The sequence below is a fragment of the Buceros rhinoceros genome, unplaced genomic scaffold, assembly GCF_000710305.1.
Source record: "Buceros rhinoceros silvestris isolate BGI_N320 unplaced genomic scaffold, ASM71030v1 scaffold14353, whole genome shotgun sequence".
Lineage (NCBI taxonomy): Eukaryota > Metazoa > Chordata > Aves > Bucerotiformes > Bucerotidae > Buceros > Buceros rhinoceros.
The window spans coordinates 605-24,473 of NW_010404307.1; the positions used below are offsets into that span (position 1 = coordinate 605).

Here is a 23,869-nt window from a genome sequence, read left to right on the forward strand (position 1 = left end):
TTCCTAAAAAGCCTTTCAGGGCTCAATTTTTAGTTGCCTTACTGTGAAAATCAGACCCACCGGTTTTAATATTGGTTTAAACAGTAAATGCATATTCCCCGCTGGTTTTCTCTGCATGACATAATTAGCGCATCTTCAGGGTCTGTCTCAGTTCAGCACGGAGCAGGAGAGCCACATGTCCCGGGTGACTTTTGCAAACACGTCTCACATCACACTCTTTTCCAGCATGTGACTCTGAGACTGAGCTCTTGCTGGCTAACATGTGCTGCCACTTGCCAAGGTTACCAGGGCAACAGTATTCAAACATTAATCCGTTGGTGGAGAAGCTGAGCTGCAGCAGGCTAAGTACTACTGAAGGTGACCTGCAACTGCGAGGGATGAATTTCAGCTTGTGATTTATTCCATTCATAAGAACTGTCAAGTAAAAATACTAGCACAAAATGACATCTCCAACAGTGATTTTCAGAGGTTGGAAACACTCTCAACTGAGCATTGAAATGGAGGCTCAGCAGTAGCTTTGGAGTGGCTGTAGAACAGCCACTTTTTACAAAGGGCTTTGGCTTTACAAAGGACTGGGCATAACCCAGTGCCTGTGCTTCAGAACTGCACAAGACCTCTGCAAAAAGGGCTGGGACGAGGGAGATTCAAGGGCTCCACATTTTCCCTCTTTCCTCCAAAGCATAAAAAACCCCATGCCCACAGTGACAATATCCAAACTGTCAGGTCGAGTCAAGATAAACTCCTGCACAAGTTTTAATAAAACCCTTTCCCCCCTTTTTTAACGCAAAAAGATCCTACCTGGCAGTGAAGGGCTTTAAGTATGACCTGAGTCTGGAAGGGAGGGTTAGACCTAAGCCCAGTTATAATCTTACTTCAATTCACTAGTGTCTCAATGCATATTAATGCAAAACCTGTGGCATGCTTTTAGCTCTCTACCATCTTCTCATTATTGCTCTACGAAGACTGACAGGCTTTCCCTTAATATGAAAATTCCTGCAGGAGTGGGACCTCTTTTCAGAGTAAATTCACATATAACAAAGACAAAAAAGAAGACCAGCTCCACTGCAGGAATGTCTAGTACATAAAATCTTAAACCAAATTTGACCATCCAACTTAACTGGCTGACATGGACACAGACACTTGACAGCTACTCTCAACACTTCCCTGAGAGGTCTGCGTGGCAGACAGCAGTACTTGCTTCAGTGCTTCTCCTAGTCTAGTGTTTCATTTGGCCCAGAAATTCTGGGGAATGATTACACAGATTGCTCTGCTCATGAACACTGAGGGAAATGGTAAATTGCATGGATCAATACTGAGGCTATTACGCTCGGTCTTTAGTGTTCCACAAAACTGTGGAAGCAGCCCCTGCTAGAGAGGGAAAAGTGACTTTTTCTGCTGAAATATATTTTCTGTACTTTACTACATTCCAAACCAGAACGTGTCAGTCCCATGAGATGGCTGGTAAGTGAATAGCATCCACTTTATAGCACATCAGCTTTACTTAAGCAAAGCTCACTCTCTCTCAGGAAAGATGATACTTTTTTGGGGGGGTTGGTTTTTTTTTTCCTTCCCAGCAGAAAAAACAGCCACCATGAAACAATGAATTACATGAAAGCGGCAAGTAATTCACTGGAAGACAACCACAGTTCAAATTTACATCTATGCCAGACAGTCATCAAAAAAAAAAAAAAAAAAGCCTCTGCTAAAAAAAGAGAAGGAAAAATGTATAGAATTTGTCATTGCAAGATCTCATGCCACTTTGTGGATTTTATGATCAGATTAATCACAGTAGAACATATTAGCAAAGCTAATTTTAGATTTTTTTAAGAGAAAGCCATTGTACTGGAGATAAAGAGAGCCTCTTCAGACAGTTGCCTGAAACTCAGACTGACCTCCTGACTGGTATAGTTTTGATGTTGATGAAGATTACTGCTTATGTTTTTCTCTACTGCTATTTTTTCCATTTCTACAGTGATGTCCATGTTTGGACTAATAAACAGCCAGATTAAAAAGTCATCACTGAAGAATTTGCCTCATATTTCTGGCTTCTTCTCAAGGAGGAAACATCATAAACCTCAGAAGAGAGACTGCTCTAAACACAGTTTCCCCTCTAGTTTCAACACACAGGAATTTCAGCTAAACAAAGATCTAAATACTTCTCAGGCATCCCAAAAAACACTGAAGTTTTCACATCATTTAATCACAAATAAAGATGTTTTGGCTCAGGGTATGGAAAGCATTGAAATATGTGAATATCCCATCACAGCAAATGAACAGAAGAAGCTTCCAACACCTGGAGATCTTGCTGATCAGTGAATCCTTTATTAGTTTGCCTAAATATAGCAGTGATCTGTCTCTTGATTTCTTAGGGAAAAGGGGTTCCATGCTAACTTTCAGACATGACATTCTAGCTTTACTTGCAAAGCTGAAAACTCACCATAGGTGAACCACACAAATCTTGCACGAGAATTCACTTTTGTAAATGAAATACCATTTATGCATCTGTTTGATGACTATAGACAAGCTCCAAATCAACAAGCACTGAAGGACTTTGGACAATGAGGACACAAACTACATCATTCTTACTGGTTGCATCCCTACCTCATGGAGTGACAGGTAAATTATTTTATATTCTGAATTCAGGTCTAGAGAAAAGAATCAAGAAATTTGTCCAGCTGAGCCTTCATCTCCCTCAGTTAAGTTCACAGGTTGTTTTGGAGGTCATGTCCATCACCGTAGCAGCCCAGAAAGAACTATAAGCATCTCCAGGTGAAACTAGGTTTTGAAAATAATCCAAGGGTTTGTTGCATTTCAAGTGAGGAGATTATATGCCTTATCTTCACTGTTTCTTTGATCAAGCTAAAGTTTAGAAATGCTACCAAAGGGGAAAAAACCCCAAACCAAGTAGACTTCATAACAACAAGCTGTGGTTATAAGGCATACTATCAGCTCCCAACCTGATAGCAGATTATCACATGGTACTACTAATTACTGGGTTTTTTTCTGCCTTCTCGATTCACCCAAAGGTGTTTCTTCTGCCAGTTATCAGAGAAAAAGGAACTAATCTTTTTGTTTTCACTAAGCTTCTATAGCAAAAGAGCCACGGTACTGACCTCTCTCAAGCTTAGACATTTCACTTTGTCCTTGACGAAGGAAAGTTCCCAGACACACACAACCGAGCTTGTTCCAGATGTGATTATGGTAGTTGCTGAAGGACACACAGCACAAAGGCACTTGCCCCAGTCAGCCATGCACTCAAATGTAGTCATGTTCTGTACAAGAAAATAGTTTTAAGTCAAATGCATTTGTTAATACCTATTGGCAGATTCAATTTTCAGAAGGGAGCCTCCATTTCTTCAAATCCAGGAAAGAAAAGCTCATTCATGCAATGAGGCTGGTGAAGGGTTTAGAGAACCTGTCTCACGAGGAGTGGCTAAGGGAACTGGGATTGTTTAGTCTGGAGAAGAGGAGGCTGAGGGGAGACCTTATAGCTCTCTACAATTAATTGAAAGGAGGTTGTAGTGAGGTGGGGCTTGGTCTCTTCTCCCATGTTACGAATGACAGGACGAGAGGAAATGGCCTTAAGTTGCATCAGGGGAAATTTAGGTTGGATATCAGGAAAAAATTCTTTACAGGGAGGGTTGTGAAGCATTGGAACAGGCTGCCCAGGGAGGTGGTGGAGTCCCCATCCCTGAAGGTGTTTAAAAGCCGTGTGGATGTGGTGCTGAGGGACATGGTGTAGGGACCCTGGCAGTGCAGGGTGAATGGCTGGACTCGATGATCTTAAAGGTCTCTTCCAACCAGATGATTCTGTGATCTTAACCTGTCTCCGTGCTAACAGCACTGCTGCATAATATGTACATGCACAGGCTGTTGTTGCATGCAGCTGTGCCATCCTCCAGGGACCAATCAGGAAGGCTGGGCAAAGGTTAGTGTCTTATTTCTTAGGAGACCTGAGTGCCAATTCCTCTTGTGCCACAGACTTCCTACATAACTTCAGGCAAGCTCATTCTGTGGAGAATGCAAACATTCAATGTAGATTAAAAAGAAAGCTCCAGCTCTGATAACCACTACTAACAGAGTTAGCGCCAGGTTCTGCAACCCTCCTCTTAGATTGAAAAGCCAAAGCACTGAATTCCATTCTGTACCAACAGCTCTGCTAGCAGCACCCAAATCAGCCTAAAGCAAGGTCGGGTCAATTACACAGTACCGTAGTTACAGCACAAGCATTGTTCTGCTCACATTCTGCTTTAGCTCTCTCCCACATGATGAGGACAACACTATGGTGCTAATGACTCTGGTAGATCTGGATAGCACAGCTACAAAAAACATACCACAGACAGGAAAACCCTTACCTACTTACAAGAAGGAAAAAAAAATTTCTTTTAAGCTCATGTCTAGAGGCACTGCTGACCCAGAGAGAACTCAAGCTGGACTTACAGCTACTTCTCACAGTGAGTGTGTAATTACACTCACTATGTTCAGAATCACTAGGCTCAGTGACACCCTGACTTTTGAACTACAGCAGCACTATGAATTTCTAAGCACTGATTTTAATTTAAATCAATGGAGAAAACTCCCAATTATCTTATACAGGGAGCGGAAAGTAAAATACATCTCCTGGCTTTTTCACCTCCATTGCGGCTACATCTGCAAAAAAATAATAACGTGGCTTGCACAAACACCCAAATCAGTATCTTGCTGAATGTTGTATTCTGCTATTCTGGTACCCAGGCTAATCCAAATGTCTTTGTGTGTCGTAACGTTGCCCCAAACACTTCCAAAAATCACTGTGTTTGTGGTACAGGAAGAAACTGGATCTGTCAAGTGCCCCAACAAGCAGTGTGATGACACAGACCATTGATTTTAAACAGCAAAGAAGTAAGAGTGTTAACTTTCCAAAATAGATGACATTATTATTTTGAATGAATGCACTGGGCTAAGCTTGGGAGCCAGAGGGGATTTGACAGATGGTCCTATTTTAATTCCAGCAGAAAGTTCTGCACAATGAAATTTCTAATCAGTGGCTAGGAGACCTTGTATTGTCCTTACAACCTATGAAACAGGATCTCTCCTTCATTTTTATGGACAACACAGTCACGGGAAGGAAAACTTCAGATAATTTAGAGGGGAAATGCCACATTCTTGAGCAGTGTAGAATGACTTTGTACCCTGTTGGGATATTCAACTCAAAATTCTTCAAGTCAAGAAGCTTGACTGAGGAAGTCCTGTACAGCATCCTCTGAAATCAGTTCCCCAACAGCCTCTGAAATGAATGCCCAAACCAGCCAAAGACCACAACATACCATTCATTTCTGGAATGCTTAGATTTTTTCCTTATTTACCTTTTCAGACCCATAGTTGCCAATGCAGCAGGTGAGGTCCTCAAATCCCCAGCAGAATGTCTTGTTCCAAAGTGGGGGAATCAAAAGCTTATTTTTTTCAACAGCCAGAATGCCTCTCTCAGTATGAACAATGTGCCCAATAGCTCCTTTGGGATAGTCTGGCAAGACGGAGAACATATTTAATTCTGTTGTTTTTAGAGCCCTAATGTTAACTTTCCTTCTTGCACAGCTTGTGTGGTGATGCTGGCAAGTCCCACAACTGGGGTCAGTGCTCAGAAATCCACTCTACAACTGAGATTCCAGACAGAATCGGTCCATCTCCAATGGACCACATAAATCCATGCAGAGAGAGTGACATGCTCCAAAGGAGGGGGTTTAACAGCAGTGACATTAAGATCCTTTTCACTGGCAGACTGCCTTATGCCATGCTCTACAGAGGATGCAGGACATGTCACCAAAACCTCTGCAGTACAGCTATGGGAGCCCGCTGTCCCCGCAAGGATGTGTGATGTAAAGAACACCACTGTGGGGTGAAAAAGTAGCCACACTGAAATTTTCCAGGCCTCTGCATGGTAAGAAAAGTAGCAGCAGACTAAGAAAAAAGATGAAGAAAAAGAAAAGGTTTGAAGATTGAGAAGTATGGAATGACAAACTGTATTTACTTTGCTGTAGAAGTTAAAAAGAGAGAATGCAAACAGAAAACAGTGAGATTTATATTTCAATTTAACATATTCAGAATGTTGCAGAGAAAAAAGATTAAAAAGATTAAGGTGTCCTAAAAAAAAAAAAAATCTGTTCTGAGGTCTACAACAGCATTTTCAAGATTTCTCCTGAGTATTTGAGTGCTTTCAATCCCCTCTCACAATACACACATATACAAATAATAACTGGCAGAGGGATCTTGATTGTACTAACTCATACAAAACTGTGTGACTATTTTTGTGCTTTTGAAAATCCAGATTCACCCCATCTAAGAATTTTGTACTGATTAGCTCAGAAAATGGAGCACAGCCCCTGCAGCACCTTTTATTGTAACTGGTGAGAGCTTCAGATTTTGCAGGCTGCTCATAAAAGGAGGAAGAATTCCACTTGAGTGAAGGGACAGCACAGTCTCTCTTCCTGATGAACTTTTCCCTTGGGTGTTTCTGGATGGATGTGGTTTAGTGAAGAGCTAGAACAAAGGAATGACACTGAAAAATGAATTTCTATTTGCCAGATCATGCAGGAGACATATCTGTTTAAATCCTTAATCATAGACTGCAAGGCTATCATACATGAACCTCTTCATTAAATTAAATTCTTACTTTACTACATTTTCATCCTTCCTTGCAGAGATAGGAAGCTAATCCCAGAAATTCAGGAGAAGAGAGAAAAGCATAGGTGACGCTTTGAGCTCCTTTGATTTGACCCATTCCCAGACTAGTGTTACTCATGTGGCTGTACTGAAGGAGCAGAACCCAGATTTGATGCCACAGCTATGTGGCATACAACAGAAACAGTGTGATGAGAAAGTGGAATTACACGTGTGTCTGGGTGCAGTACACAATCTGGAGAAATCTATTGCACATCTTTCAGCAGATTTAAACCAGAAAACATCTGATTTAAGTTTCTGTTCTCGCTTTCTGGTTGAAATACTACAATACCAAAATCAGTTATGCTCTCTACTCATGACAAAGTGGTACCTGCTTTGGTATCTGTCCAAAGTTGCTGATAAAACCCAGGATGGTGCTCTTAATCAGAGGATCTTTAATGTTGTTGAAGTCCATCTTGTCTCCATAGAAGTAAGGGTGATAGGTGTTAACTGCCTCCACTGCAGCTGAACCATGTTGCTTGTAGCCAAAAATCAGATCTATCCAGAGATGGAGGTGTGCACTCACGTAGTCACTTTCCAGTGCCTGAAACCAAAAGAAAATCAGTTAATTCAGTAGAGTGTATCTATTACAAATGCATTACCACTTTCCAGTCCCCGATGGGATTGGACTTAAACTCTTTGCAAGTGAATCTTCATACTTCCCCTTTCTCCAGTACCACCATTCTCAGTACATCCTCATGAAATGTGACCAAAGAGGTGAAAGGTGGATCCCCACAGGAAAAGGAAGGACAGAGTCCAGCATGCTTGACTCAACAGATACCATGAGCAATATCCTCAGAGAAAACACAGGCAGGTTCCACAAAGCAAAGTACAAGCACTCTACAGATCTTGGCTCATCCTCCAGCTTCCTGCATACATTAAAGCCTGCGCTATCACATCTTCACCAATACTGTCACTGACACAAGATGGTCTAAAGGAGCAAAACATTTGTTAGCATTTGGTACCACCACTTTGCTCTATAGATGGACCGCAGGTGAATTTCCATTTGTAGAAATATGCCTTAGCTACAAATCACACTGGGTAGCAGAGGCTTTATTTGAGAAGACACTTATAAACATAGGTTGGAAAGGGAGATGACTAGAAGAGGTGCTTTAAGTTGGGTCTGAAAGATACAGCAGGAGAGGCTGCATGCCATGAGCAAAGAAAATGTAGAGCTTGTAGTGAAATGGCAAGAGATGCTGCAAGCTAAGACAGGGAAGGGAGTTTGCAATAGCAGAGTTGGAGTGCAGTGGGGCAGCTATATTAAAGAAGCTTCAAGACTGACTGGGTTTGGTCAACAAACGTTTTGCTAACCTTGCAGGGCTTAAGCAGGGACAGTAGCAGCACCAGATTTCCTGAAAAAACTCAGGGTCTGAACTTTTTTCCCCCCAAATAACCAATGGTTAACTTTGGTTGGATTTGCCACCCGTAGTGATGGGTGTATGGATTAATTGCACCAGCAGAAACAGTTACTACTGGAGAAGACTGGGAGACATGCTACAAGGCAGTACATCCTCTCCAACGTGGGCTCCCTATAAAGCTCAGCATAATCCTAGCTGAAAACTTTTGCATGGAAGATCCAGACAGCAAGTGCGTAAGCAGTGGACACAAGTTTGAACTGAATCTTTGTCTGACTCTATGCTACCCAGATTTACCCATGAGACTTCACTAAAAGCTACTGCCCCTTCCATTACCTGCCTCACCAAATTTTTGTGCAGTCCCAAACGGCCTTGCCCAATGTTTCAAGCAGCAGTGTTAAGCATTATTAAAAATACTTCCCTATCTCCAAATCATTTGACTGTGCAATACTCCCTGATGCTCAGTTAAAGGTCTCCCAAGCAGACCATCCCACCCAAAGCACAGCAGAAATAAACAAGCTAATGGGATCCAGAACAATGCCTCATTTCACAGCGCAGACAGTTAGCCCAGTGCAGCTGGTTTAAATGACCCTGCCCACAGCTGTAACGATCACAGGGCAGCTCAGAGAACAAGCATGGCATACAATCTGTCCCCTGCAAACAACAGGAAAACACTTAACAAACAGACTCAGAACTCATCCTCATTAATATAAGCAGTTAGTCCATGAATTACAAACTGTAAATTTTGCCTGGCATCACTGCCAGAGCAAAACAAGGCAACCAACAGAGCTGCAACTGTGCAGCCTCTCAGTATTTCACTGAGCACTATGACAAGCCCAGCCAGGGAGAGAGAACTTGTGGTCTAAGGAGGAAGTAAATCAATTTCTTTAGTAGACTAGATTCCTAGCTTATTAAACATGAAAGAGGGAGCTACTCAGAGTTTTATGTCAAGAACAATTCTTTGCTCTCATATCCTTTAAAGCAAGTGCCAGACCTCAGTGTTGACCTGGATCTGTTTAATGCACCAAACTCACTGTAAAGCCTCCTAAAAATGACCACGACACCAGTAACAAGTACATCCAGTCTTGTGGATGATTTCAGAGAGGACAGAAACCCTCATGTTTCAGAATTCAAGATCTCTAATTCTTCACTTCAGGGTTAGATGAATTTTCCCAAGCAGGCTAATCAAGTTACACTCCACAGCAACATTTTTTTTGCACCTTCCTATGTATACCTAGTACTAGCTATGGCTGGACAGAAAATAGTGCACTGATTGTTCATGAGGTCTGATCCGATCTGGCAAATCATTAAAAACATGAGCATGATCTTTTATTTGTTAAACTGCTCCTATTTGAGATTTGAATTAATTTCTAAAAGTTGTGTGGCTTTATCAGCTGTGCCAATGTTATCAAATAGTGCAGCTCAGTGGAAGCAGGTCTGTAGAACAGAACAGATGGTAGAGAGGGCCCAGTATCCACATTATGTGCACTGTGGGGGCTTTACTTCAAACTAGATCTAGTCTGCTCCCACAGGCCAAATGCCACCAGCATCTGGAGTGCACAACTGGTGCAGCTTTTGGTTCTATTTCATCCAAAACAAAACTAGTTCACACAATAAGATCACTCTACAAAGAGTGCAAAACCACGCTATGCAGGGATGATTGATAGGTTTCCAAACTGCACCCTTACGCCAAATTACAAGGCAAAAGTAGATGTTCCCCATTGTATCTAAGTGCCTTCAGAGTGCTCACCATTACAAAAGCAGAAAGGAGCACAGCTCAGCACTGTACACTCCAAACAAGTCACAGTTTAAGAGCATTTCTCCCTATGTTTTTCTCTAAAAAACATCAGCATAAAATTGCAGCAGCTTTCAGGCATCCATTGATTTCTCTCTGCAGCACCTCTTTTAGAGGGAGATCTTTCCCATGTTTGGGAAACTGGAGAACAGAGACTAAATATCTTGGAAGGCCACACAGAGAGAATTATATAGACCAGAGAAAGGAACCAGAGAGCTCCAAAACCTCCATGCCTTCGTTGGAGCAACTGGGAAACACCAGGGATTTGTTTCAGGTTTGACCTCAGTAGCCAAAACCTATTTGCAGTGGGTAGCATCGAGTTGCTTTCCAGCAAGGGAAGGGATTGGGCACTCCCTAGGCTCAAATCTTCAAAAATTTTAGCAAGGACTGTACATCTAGCAGCCAGCATGCAGTGCACACAGCACTTAGATAAGGATGTCCTTCCTGTAGATGTATGATCAAGTGGTTATGGGCACTGACAAAAACTTGGGTCTCACTTGCCTTACACTACCTTCCAGTGTGACCAGAGCTCTGAGCTCTAAATCAGTCTCTAGGCAGCTTCAGAGAAGTCTGACTGACCAATACCTATTGTTGTGTATGTACAGAAGCTTAAGCAGTCTGGCTCTTAATCTCACTGCATCTCAATTCTTTGACAAAAGCATTCCCTCCATATCTCCCTCAAGCTAATAGGTTGTGAAAAGGCAGGGGACAGAGTCTGGCTGAAAAATGGAAGCTGGGTTCTGGAGGAAATTCAGACATTGAATAGTGTTTTCTTTCCAAATCCAAACAAAAAGATCAACTCTCAAGTTTTCTCATGTAGTAAAATCCACCCCCTTCCCCCCACTCAAGTCTAAATTTGGAAAATCATATCCTTCTATTTTACTAATAATGAAACTATATACCATCAATATCAGTTCAGTCTGTAATCTACTGTAAACATTGCAATGAAAAGGTAATTTTGAAATGTTTTGATAACAAAGACAGAAAGTTAAAATCATTTTTTGAGATATTTTCTTGCTACTACTGACACAGTAGCAACTTGATCTGATCTGGCAAATCATTAAAAACATTAGCATGATCTTTTATTTGTTAAGCTGTCAGTAGCAACCTGACTAGTTTTCTGGTGAAAAGCTTTTCCATACATTTTTTTCCCAGGCAGGTCTACTCACTGTGTGCTTGTCAGCTCAGTAATACTGGGCTGTGATCCAAGTTACACAGGTAACTGCTACAGAAAGGTAAAACAAAGAACAAAATTAATGTACCTTTTGTAAGGGACTGATTAGTTACTGAATATGCTGCAAATTCAATGTAATGGCTTAGTTTACTAAACTGTGGAGCAACACACCAGTGAGTCAAGCTACTAGGCGTGGAGATGCCTGAGACCTGCTAATAATAGTAAGCAGCTATTCTCCACACCACATACCTTGGAATATCATTAATTCACAAGCTTTTATGCATTGAGACAGGGTATTGGGGCAAAATGTGGTAGATGACTACTTTCAATCACATTTTCAAAACGATTGAAAACAACATTTTTAATAACACATGCAAAAGTTTTTGCAAACAGGTAAAGTATCAAGATAGAAATTTAACTTCTAAATATTTTTAGCATTATTGTTCTGACACAGATTTAAAGTGAAGTGTTCAGGTCATGAATTCATAACAGAGACTAAAGGGAGAATCTTAATCAATTAAACCAGACAATTAAATAGCTCACTATATACTCAACAGTCCTAAAAAATTAACAAAGGCAGGACTACTGCACAAAAATGCAGGCAAGCACAGGCTCAGATCATATCCATGTTCATTCACAAGAGTAATCTGAACATGTGTGAATGAACCCAGAGTTGAACAGGCTCACCCTCATTCACAAGCCAAAGTGTTTGCAGCATCAGGAGCCTACAGAGACAGCATGGGATGCAGGTGCTACAAAGCACTGACTTGTCTTTGGAATATAATGTTTTAACAACAATTAATTCTTTGCAAGATATGCAGATGATGCACAGTACCAGGAGCTTGTTCTCTTAAAACTGGTTTAATACAAGAAGATTTTCTTCAGGGTGGAGCCACAGCCCATCGATCAGTTTATAAAGGATTTTTTTGTTTTGTTTTGTTTTGTTTTTTTTTAACATGGATAAAAATGGCATTGCCAAACATGAGACTAAAGCTAGGTTACTGACAGCACCCAGGTGGCTGCAGGGAGAAGGAGATGTAAGAAGAGGCCAGACCAAATGAAACAAATGGACACATAGGGTCTGAAGAGGGAAAGGAGAGACGCTTTATGTATGAGCAGTGGAGCTATACAGAATTTCAAAATATATGGGAATAGGGAAGGAGATTTGCATGTAATGCCAGACAACAAAGACAGGTCCCCTTCCAGTTGTCTCTGTACTGACTTGAAACAAGGTATCAGGACATCAGAAAGTATGAAATGAAGATTCAAAAGAATACCCCAAAAAAGCACGCAAATGATTGAGTAGTATAGACAATCACAAAAAGTATAGTGTCTGAATGCAGCACAGAAGTGCAAAGCAAGGGACGTGACGGCAATGGTAACTTAACGGGAGCATGGTGGTTGCTGCCAATGGTTAAGGAAACAGTGCAGAAAAGAAAATTAACAAGACAAGAGTATGACTCAGTAAGGGGGTCAGAGCCAGAATTTAAACCAGCATTTGGAGAGGTCAGCTGAGGAAAGGCTTATCTGGAGATATCAAAATAGAGAAAATGATTGTATCCACCGGGTTGGATACAATCACCTGCAAAGAGATTATAGAGAGTGAAAGCTGAACCCCTAAGTACAGGACCTGCATAGTGTAGGGGAGGTGAGAAGAACCCATGGAGGCAGAAACTGGTACGCATGACAAACCAGGATGATGCAATGCCTTTAAAATCATGGGCTATTCGTTTAGTCCCGTCAATGCTAAGACACATAATCATTACACTTGTACAAACAACAATCTGCACGCACTCACAAATACAGATTGACACCTTTTGCTAGAGGAAATCTGACAAGACATACAGGAGCACTATAGCGCAGCCCATTCCCTTTTAAGCTCTAACAAAAAGGGAGACCTGTACCAAGATATTCTCCTGTGAAGTCTGTGTTCAATACAACCACCTTCATGAAGAATTGCCTTTGCACTTAATACTATGTAACAGGTGACATCATACAGAAGTTAAGACTTTCTAACTATTAATAACACTAATTGTGGTAAGTCTCAAATGTCTTAAAGACATTTGCTTTCAAACTGACTCCATTATGGCAGGAAATCTCTTTAGGTTCCCCTCCTCCCAAAATAAAAAAACAACAGTAGTCCTGGCATGACTCAGAGATGGAGGTACATAGTTTAAATAAACACGCAGCTGGTTTACAACGATGTGGAACAGTATGCATGGAAGTGCCATGTGCGTGCATTATGTCATGTTCACATACACTTATGGGATGAGGTAGGTCCATGCCAGAGACCTGGATACAAACCTCACCTGGATAGTTGGACTTGACTCAGGGTGAACTCTTACCCAGACAAGTAGACATGTGAAGTTCAGAATCCACATGAACTCTTCAAAGGATGCATTTGGATGTAACATTTTCATTTGTGACTCTGGCCTTCAGAGTTTTGTTTTGAGTGAGACCCAGTTCAGCATTTTGTCACAAAATTTGATATGCACTTACCTGTCTGTGCAGGAGAATGAATTTATGAGGGTCCCCATCTGCCCAAGGAGGAAGCTGTACATCTCCCAGCACTGTTCCATCCTGCATGCAGCCTGCAGGAATTACAAAGGGAGAATTAAAAACAAGAATCACAGACATTGCAGATAGGAACAGTTTTTCTAAAAGACTGAAGTCAAAGAATATTGAGGTGATTTTCACACATGCAGTTTCAGATTCTATGTCAAATGTATCACCATAAAAACCACAGAACCAATTTCTCCTGGGATTTCTGATCCAGTAATAAAGCATGAGAAGACATTCTAGTAACTGTCACTAATACGGTAAAAACATTCATGTCCTTAGCACAAACAATTTAAGCACATGCTGCAAACTCAGCCAAGACAAACCTGTTGGTACAACTTTCTTTTTATAAATAATCCTGTGGGTCTAACTGCCAAATATTCCTATTAAAGCAGTCACTGAGAGGGATTTTGTTCTGGAGTCTTTCGCAATCTGATTCCTTTCAGAAGATGGGCATATGCTCTTAAACCAGATCATGGTGTTGCACAACTGGATGAATTCAAATCAAAGCTGAGGCTTAGGTCTTGCACCACAAGTTTCCTCACAGTGTAGCAGTGCACAAATTCAGGTTCTTGGCTTTGCCCATATTTAAAGTCTTTCTATGTATTTGCTCTCTATTGGCAAGATTCTGGCATCTTTTTTAGCTCCCTCCACTTGATTCTACTCAGGTCAGTCTCTAGATCCTGATTTCAGCCAGGGTCTGTTTCTCAGCCTTCTCCCAGGATGAAACTACTCCACTTGAGTCTTTTGCCCATTCTGCTCTTTTCTTAGCGTGTCTTGTTTCACTGAGATCTTAAATACAATTATATCCAGACTTCAATACCATGCGTTAAGTTGTCTTTGCCTTCGCCTTCACCAATTTAGGATGATTCTTAAGGCAATTTTCCTCTGCCTTAATTGTTAACCAAGCTGTGTCCAAAACGAAAAGCAGCCTTTCATTGCAAATGAAGTGAATTTCATGTAAAACAAAGTGAATCAGGACTGCTACGCCTATTTCCGAATACGATTTTCTCTGGATTCTCTCTGACCCTCCAGGACTGATGCATAGAAGTCTAGAGACAGTGTACATTCAGAAGGGATTATGATGCTGTTTGAGGCCAGAGACAATATATCAAGTTCATGTGACTTGTACAGAACCTGTCAAGATGATAGTGAGGACATTTGACAACTTTAATCACCAGAAACATTAAATTGAAAAAAACCACCTTTCACCAACACCATTTAACAATCAATCCATCTCCAAAAGTTCGTAGCCACATAGATGTGATAATGTATACCAAATCTTCAAAAGATCGCTTACATAAAAATCTGTCTTTGTCTGACAAAATGTGTAATTCCTTTGCAGGGTAACTAATAGGAACTACAATCCCTTCTGAGCTGGAAACTTTGTTTTTCTGATATTATTCAGATACCAGAAGCTTGTATTCTTGTAACCTTATTTTGAATAAAAAAAATGATCTCTCATCGCTAGAGAGCCGCATCAGGCTGCATAGTCCAGGGACCAACTCTCAACACCTAATGTGGATCTCTTCCCTTGGTAGGATCCTGGGGAGCAGACCGTGAGCATTGAAGTCCCTTCTACAACTTACCAAGTTCAAAGTGATTTGCATTGGTTAGGAACTCTGGCAAGTAGAAGAATTCAGGAATGAGTTCCCTGACATCACTCATGTTGTCCCTTGATGCGGATTCCCACGTGCTCTTGACACTGTGAAACATCCTGTCTGCAACATCAAAACTTCCACCCTGTGAAATGGAGGCAGGCAAAAGACTGTGAATATTCTGTTAAACGAAAAGCAGATGCAGAATCTTAGCCAATTACATAATCCCCTTATCCCATGTTTGATTAGGTGATATCTCAAGATCTGTCCCAGTTCTTCTTACTATGATCTTGTATTAGGGGGTGTCTTGGTCCCGATTGGTAGTTACGTAGGTTGAGAATACCATAAAGCTTGGAGTCTTAGCATAGGTTGCAGTAACACAGAAGGAAGCAGAAATGATCATGGACAGATTGAGAATATCAGCACACCCATTATTAATGATCCTGAAGGCAGTTCATTCCTTTCATCCCAAAGCGATTAGCAAGCAGTGGACACAACTTCAGTATTTTCACTTCAGTTGTGACCCAAATAGTTGTGAACAATCTTATGTGCAATTCTGAGGAAATCCTTTGGGGAAGGCGGATACCACTGAAATAACATTCAGATTCAAGCAAACAGGAAAGGCCAAGTGGGCAAGGAGGCTGCAGGGACCCTTCATTCCTCATAGGAAGTAGGGACAGCATAAAGAAGGGAAGAAAGGAAGACTGTCTGGGTCTCGAGCTGAATTGGTGTGTAAGGAAGGAGAAACAAACTACCTCACATCCTGAGAGCATTTGAACATGTTTAATGAGAGTCAAACACTAGGCAAAAGCAGCCTTAGTAGTCCAGGACATCACTCTGAACTATGGCCTCAAGAAAAAAAGAGAAGAAAAAAAAAAGAGGAAAAAAAAAAATCGCTCACAGAATGAAGGGTATATGCCTTACATTGGAATCATATTTCCTACCGGATTTTCCAATGGGATTTCAGATATTGTATGCATTTGTGAAAATCCAGGTTCACCTTTATATAGGATCCCTACATTGAGCATGAAAGGATCTGTTTTAACAAAAAATTTCTACAATAATCGAAATAACCAAATAAAAATCAGTTTTTGGAGAATGTCTGAAAGACTGCCAGAAAGAACAAGTTGTTTCTGAAGAAAGCTGACTTTTTAACTGTATAAAGTGACAGAACTAAATTGTTTCTCAAGAGCTAGTTCAGGTGCTGGCAGAAGTACAGCTGCCCAACTGCAGCACGCTCCCAGGCTAATATAGGTATTTCTCATTGGGGTTAATTAATTTCAATTATATGTCATGGGACATGACACCACATCCCACTTCCAGGGCTCAAGAGAGATTGTCAGAGATAGAAGTAGTATCTTTAAATAGTTCTACAGTGCAGTGAAACTGTATGAATGATTGCTCATCCTCAGCCCTCAAAGCTGCTTCACTAGGCAAAAGAATAAGCCAGAGGGCTCACAGAATGAAGACACTAAAATCCAGAGGTGGTGCAAAAGTCAGTCTGTTCATGAACATGAGATGCAGTCAGGTTCTGTCTATGTCTGACCTCCTGGGAAAACTTGATAGCTTTTGGGTTATTTTTCTCTCTGCCTGTGGACTGCGGCATGGGCCAGATGAGGAGGATGCTGCTCTCCTGCACAGTAACTGTCAGATGAGACTTTGACTTGCATTCTATTGAATAGGAAAAGAACATCTAGGCATCCTCATGCTGTGAGGATGGGATCCCACTCCCATGGATCAGATGAACCTTGAGAAGCCATTTCCACACTGGTTTCCAACAGTAAGAACCACTGCCTTTTTGACCCCATCCAAGTACCTGCACACTTATGATGAAACCCCTTTGGATCTACAAACTCTACTACGTCTGGGAACTACAAGTCAAGAAATAATGTTGTTAGGCAGAAACTACCCTCATGGATAAGCTATCAAAATGCAATATAAGTTCTGAAGCCATGTCTTTTTGCTTGTTTTTTGAGAGAGAGTCCCACCAAAAGCCAATACACATTCCAGCTGAAAAGACCAGTCCCTGTTTCCTCTGAGGTGAATTCTGACCAGGCTTTTGGTCCAGCCTCATCTCTAAATGACAGCATAGTTCTGGTTTACCTCCTTGCCCTTCTTCCTTATACCTCTGAGAACCATGAAGCCTTCCCACATCCATTCAAGGGACTGAATGAAAAAGTAGCTAATCACATGAGTAAGCCTAGATGGAGTTAATCTGATGCACAAGGTCATCTTGTTCTTGATCATTATTAGGCAGGGACCCTTGGAGTCAAATTCAAATTGAAATTAAAACAGAGTAGAAGAAGAACTATAAATAAATCAATAGCTAACAAGTATCTCATTGAAGAATATTAAAGGGCTTTGTATATTTAATCTGCACACAGCATGCTGTGTCTGGTGGTGATTGATGCTTTTTCATCTTTTTTTGCAGCTTTTATGAGAGCTGATGGTAATCTCCTGAGAAACAATATGATTTGTAATAAAAAGATTACCTGTATTAAATAAAAATAATATATACATAGGAAATGCTGTTAGCGCGACAAATCTGGTTAAAGATATTACCACCAAGAAAAAATGTGATTTTTTCCCTGGCTGTCTAATTCATTTTAGAGAAAAGTAATATCTTTAAAACTTAAGCCTGTATTATTTATAAAGGAAGCAATAACTGATTTTCCCATTTCCTATATTAATAAATTTATTTGCATATATTTATATCAGAATTAATGAGTTTTCTCTCTCTATGAATGCAAAAACTGCACTGAAAGGGAAAAAGAGAATCAGGAATTGCTTTACGCCTTTAGACTGCAAGTCGACGTAAACTGTTACACTTTTCTATAGCTAGATTCAGTAAGTCTCTGTTTCTTTTCGGTAGAGGCCTTATGCTGTCATCAGGAATACTGGAAAAATATACATTTAAAAACTACAGTTAATCAGGATATTTAAAGAGAAGTTAGAACTTGCCATGCTTATAAAACTAAGCACTACTGATTTTTGGTGGTGCTTTAAACTCTAAGTGTTTCTAAGAGATGCTTATGAAGGTGCACTTACTACATGCCCAGAGACACAGAGAGGTAATTACCTGCAGACAGTCCTTAAATGACTGCTCAAGTGTCAGTGACACAGTGAAGAGTAAGAACCCTGTTTTCTGTTAAGTACTTTTGAGAGGCAAACAGTCAGGAAAGAAGATCAGCCTGATAGCTAAAAGGCAACAGTGGGATAAGAATAAAAGGGAATGAAAGCTCAGTCTAAAGTAAGTCTCACTAATTGTTGAGGGGATGGGGTCCTAGAATTCCCTAGTGCCTTTTCAATGACGACACTAAATGCAGAAACTTTTGCTGCTTTTTTTTGTGGTGCTGAAACCAATTCCTAAAAGGAATTCCAGGAGGTATTTGACTAAGGTGAGGTGGAAGGTATCATCCAACACCTGTCTCATGAGCCAGTTTTGCATCCATTGCTGTACAATATGCAAAGCACATACACACTTTTCTCCAGAGACAGATCTCAATATGCTTAAATAAAATGGGAAACAGTAAGGTTTTGTTAAAATCCCATGCAATTCCTTTCTAGAAGCAATGTTTCCTCACTGCTGCCTTCTGCGGTCAGGTGCAAATCAATTCTTTGACTTGAGAAACAGGATGTTACACCAACATCGATTTTTCACAAGGGGTGCGCTTAAGTTGTTGCGTTTCCCTGTAAGGTGCATTCAGACTGGCAGTTTGCCTTTATAAGTGTAGCCTTTCCACTTTTTAAGATGCTCAGAAGCTTTCACAGCTCCTAACTCAATACTCTTCCAAGGTCTTAGGTTTGGGATTACTCATTTTCCAGCCTGCTCTTGACTTGATTATATAGTTCTCAGGTCTACTGTTTGACTGCATCCCACAGTAAGCAATTCCTAAGCCACTATAGGACCAGTCACCTGGGGGAAATGACAGCAATGAGCTCAGCTGAACATAGGAGCAAAGGAATAAGAATGGAAGAAGTTCAACAGTTTCAGTGGATCCACATCCAGACAAAAATTTTGAGCGATTCAGATCTCAGCAGCCTTTGAAGATAACTATCCCCATAAAAATGCTGGTTACCTGCTAATCACACACAAACAGCCACAAAGCAGCTACTCAGACTGGGAACTTGTTATGCATGAAAAGTGTGCCAGTGAGATACAGCAGTCTTTGTTGTTTACAACACGAAATAACTGCTCCTCAGTCATTCATGATTGCAGCTAACATATGGCTCACAGAGTGTGATACTAACCATTGCCTCAGGTGGTTCACTAACCCATCAGCTACTGCTGGTAACAGCCAATAACACAAGGCTTATTACTTAATTAGCACAGCGCTTTATTTGTATCAGTTCATTAAAGAAAAGGAAAAAGGAAAAAGGAAAAAGGAAAAAGGAAAAAGGAAAACAGCAAAGCACTTGGAAAGCTGCAAGAGGCATGGCCAGCCCTCACCATACATACAGCAGTCTCTTGAGTGTGGAATATTCTGGCCTAGCTGTCTCCCTCTCATTGCTGCATAAGGATAGGTAGATTTCAGAAGACACTCCTTAAAAATCACACCTTTGAGGATCTGTCCTCCTGGTAGACCCTGCTATAACACATGTTCCAGAAATGAGGGTAACAACTGTCTGCTATAGCCCAAGTCTCTATGCTTGTGCGTCACCAGCTGCCTGCTGAAGAAGGCAGTCAGGAAATGTGTGCTGACCAGATGAGAAAGGTAAGCACAAAGTTCGATTTCCAGGAAATTCAATTCCATGGTGAGTGTTTTTGCCACCATAAAACAGTGCCAACTTCAGAACAAGCTAAACCAAAATATTCTTCTGGAGGACTAGATATAATCTCACCTCACTTCTCCTTCAGGGAGCTGATGCCATGGTCCATATCTTTCCCCATCCACCAGAACCTGTGCATCCTCATCTGGCCCAGGAATACTCTCTTTATGCCATCACAGCCAGCTCCAAGTGCTTACGTATAGCTGCATTACTTTATGGTCACTTGGGTTTGGAATACACACCATGAAAGTCCCATTTACCCCAAAGTCAGAGGCTTATGTTCAGACTGGTAGTAAAACACTGTCTAGGTGTTTGCACGCCTCAGCTCTCACAAAATGCATCATGGAACCAAAACTAAATAATCCTTCTCCATTAGAAAAAAAAGATCATCAGGCATCAACCACGCTCTTAAGATGTCTTCACTGAATTCAACAGCTTAGTGTAGAGCCTTTAAGGAGCCCAGAGATCCCACAGAGCACACAGAAAATGTCAGAAGAATTAGTCCTCCTTCATTACACAGCCACTACATTGTGCTACATGGTTCACAATGAGGTGCAGGAGGAAAGCTACCTTGCTGCCTTACCTGCAGAGAACAGAAGGTCTGGGTAAATGGCTCCATTCGGACCAGGTAAGATGCCACTATAATTGCTGATGAATAGTGAGTACAGTAATGACACTGGGCTGACAGATCTCCTGGAAATTGGACACAAATCAGATTCCAGTACAAATTATCACCATTTCAAGCACTCAGCATCCAGTCATGACAGCACAACTAAATAGGGAGCAGGTCTTTAAGGCAGACCTGTTCAAGGATTTCTGAGAAAAAGCACAACTCACATATTTGCATTGAATGTGCACAATTACTACCATCTCTGTATGTTCTTTTTTGCCTTCTACATTCCACTTTCTGAAGAAAAAGGCCTTTAACTTTCCAGATCATCCCTTTCTCACTGGAAGCAAAAAAGGCCTTGATCTCCAGAGGTCAACAGGCTCAATGCCCTGTTCCCTTTTCTTAAAATAGCTGTTAGCTAAGCTGCATGCGGCAGTCTTCTGCATGCGGCTTCACTATCAAACAAGAGTAATGTGTGCAGCTTAGCTAACAGCGCTGTCTTTTCTAGAGAACATTGCTTTTTGCTGTAGCATCCCTTCCTGCCCAAAGGAAGAGACCAGAATGCAGCAGTACAAGACACGTAAGGCAATGCTTGCAGGAGTCATTTGTCTTTGAACCCTCAACCAGTTTGTATCTAGAAGTGAGAAGAGCTCCTTGGCATGGTGCTTCCCTCAGCCACAGCTCTGGAAAGTTTCTGTGTGACCTTTTTCAAGGGTTTCACCAGCATCCCCAAAGGCCTGAGGGAACTCAAGCCTTTGCTGGTCGTTAGTTTCCTAAAATACTCACTCACCCTCACACTTCTCCACCTCATCGTAGCGCTGGATAAACTTGTGTTTCCTCTCCGTAGTCTGTGCTCCCATGGGCTTTGACAGATCCCGAAACGTACAAGGATTAGTGAGATTTAGAGTCTGAAAATCAAAACCAGTAAAGATGAGGATTTTTAGGTTCAACAAGACTTCAAATGGTTGCTATCATAGAAGGGAGAGAATGCTGCAGCAAGCACTGACCTCGGAGTGATAGTCAGCAAGGACCCATGGAAAGACAGGATATTGCATGTAATCATTGTAGCTGCGGCCAGCCAATGTGTTCAGGTACATGAGGTAATCAAAGTTGCTGATCTCCCTCTTCTGCCAGAGAAAGGAAACAAGCATTAAAATCTAACTCCCCCCCTGATAATCGTGCCTTAAAAGCACCCTCAGAGCCCAGGGTTCCCAGGTCCACCAGGACAAGAATTATAAATATTGTAATCAATCATCTATTGCCATTGAGATCAGACCAATATCCCTTACACAACAATCCATTGAACAGAATCTACTTTCATTCTGGCTCTTCTTCAGACAGGCCATTTGAAGTACACATGTACACACACACCTAACTGTGTGTGAACACACAGGCAGGGGCGGCAACTCTTCGCCTTACCATGTGCAGCCAAGATTTAACTTACCTGCCACTTCTGGAGCATTGTCTTTTCCCCTCCTGAGTGTTTCCTGTATGAAACAAACATTCAGTTGAAATAACCTGCTTCAGAACAGTAAGAGAAACTCAACACATTAACATTTGTGCTCCCTGTGCCCCCTGCTCACAGAAACAAGAGAACGCAAGACTGGAAGAATTTTGAGGTTTCATCATCGACCAGACAATTCCAAAATTAGAGTGTTGTCAGGTTAGTGCTGCACAATACAAATTTCATTACTGCTTTAATTAGGAAGGCAGGCTCTGCCTGTGAACAGGAATGGCCTAGCTTCAGGTGGTTGATGAATTTATCACTCTCAGTCACTCTCCTTGTGACATGATGACAACCCCGAGCTACTTGCCAGTCTGCTCCTTAATGAAGTGCCATTTCAAGAACTGTATTCAATATACTAAAAAGAAGGAAGTAGGGTGGTGGTGCTAAGGATGGATTCTGTTTGCCTTAAGTTATCACTGCAGACTATATGGTGATGCCACATGGTAAACTGCAAGAATTCAGAAGGTGACTCACAGGCAGAGAAGATGCCGCTGCAGCAGGGGCAGATGGATATCTGGGGACAGCAACTTCCTCAGCTGTTCCAAGCTAAGCCATGCAGCTAATCAGTCTGTGCTCCTGATCTCATCCCGTCATAGAACTAGAGTGTTAGTGACAGGTACCATTAAGGCTGTCTGTTTCTATTCTGAAGCCTTATTTGCGACAGCTCATGCTTTTCTGAAGCATGCTGAAAATACTGGCTTGAAAACAGAGGCGTTTCAGCCTCCATATCAAAGCTATTATTTTTGCACAAAGCACTTTGAACCTAATGTAGTCATTAAATAGTAGGTTACCATTTTTAGAAATTTTTTTAAAGTAATAGAGTAAAAATGTTTTTTCCACTTTGTTCTCAAAATGCAACTTCTTACTGAAACTTTAAATAAAAAACAAACTAGCTGAAGGCAGTTTCTAAATAGAGGAATTCACCTGAACATGTGGAAGAGTCAAAGGTTCTGAGCAAGCAAAAGTCATATTTCAACTACACTGAACTAGAAAGTGTGTCAGTATCTGAAGGCCATGGACTTGCTCTTGTCAAAGTGACAGCTTCCAGGTTACAGAAACTTCTGATCTGCCAATTATAAACAGGGTAACTGGCATGATATGATATAACTGGTGGTAGAAGATGCTTTTCCCTTTGAGCACACATCTTTAAACTAATTCTAAGATGCCAGCTCAGAGACAGGACTATTAACTTCCCAAAGAGTAAGGAAATCAATTCAGCCACAGATTATAAAACTGCCACAGGAATAACTAGCTGCTATTTTGAACTCTTGTCCTCTCTACTGGATCACACTAGAAATCCAGTAAGCTAGGCTTGAAGCAGCCTCAAAGTTCTAAATCAAACATCAGAACAGTCTATGATCATATAAATACAGTTTTATTGAATTTGCACTACTAAATTCTTGTAAACTACCTCTCATGATTATGAATCATTATTTTACTGCCTACTCACTCCTTGACCAGTTAGTGTACATAAAGGAAAAATACTATGGTTTATTCAACATAGCATTTTACTCCTTGTTTAGGCACTCTCTTCAGAGAAAGGTGTGTATCTGAGGGAAGGATTTTGCACAGCCTAAGTAATAACCTATTCCATGAACAAACACAAACCCAGGACCAATTCTAGCATATCGTCTACAACTCCTGAGCTTTGTTTAGTTCTCCTGCTAAGCATATGAAACCTAACAATGATAGGCTATGCTTATAGAAACCAGGCAACACAAAAAGGTGTTGCTCATATCTGATATAAGAAAATAGGATCTTCACTCTTTGTTTAAAAAATTAATACATGATACGATGGTCTA

The 23,869-nt window shown here is 41.1% G+C and overlaps 1 protein-coding gene across 1 annotated transcript; it reads right to left on the reverse strand.

Annotated features, from left to right (window-relative positions):
- Positions 1-5,345: 5,345 nt before the first annotated feature.
- LOC104491000 (WD repeat- and FYVE domain-containing protein 4-like) lies at positions 5,346-22,022 on the reverse strand (the record flags this gene model as incomplete). Its single annotated transcript, XM_010133355.1, has 10 exons — positions 22,005-22,022; positions 21,568-21,687; positions 21,351-21,468; positions 20,534-20,643; positions 16,125-16,235; positions 15,172-15,325; positions 13,523-13,614; positions 7,028-7,240; positions 6,369-6,516; positions 5,346-5,503 (listed from the first exon to the last, which is right to left on the reverse strand). Coding segments are annotated over exons 1-10 (1,242 nt in total), but the record flags the coding sequence as incomplete, so codon positions are not given.
- Positions 22,023-23,869: the final 1,847 nt, after the last annotated feature.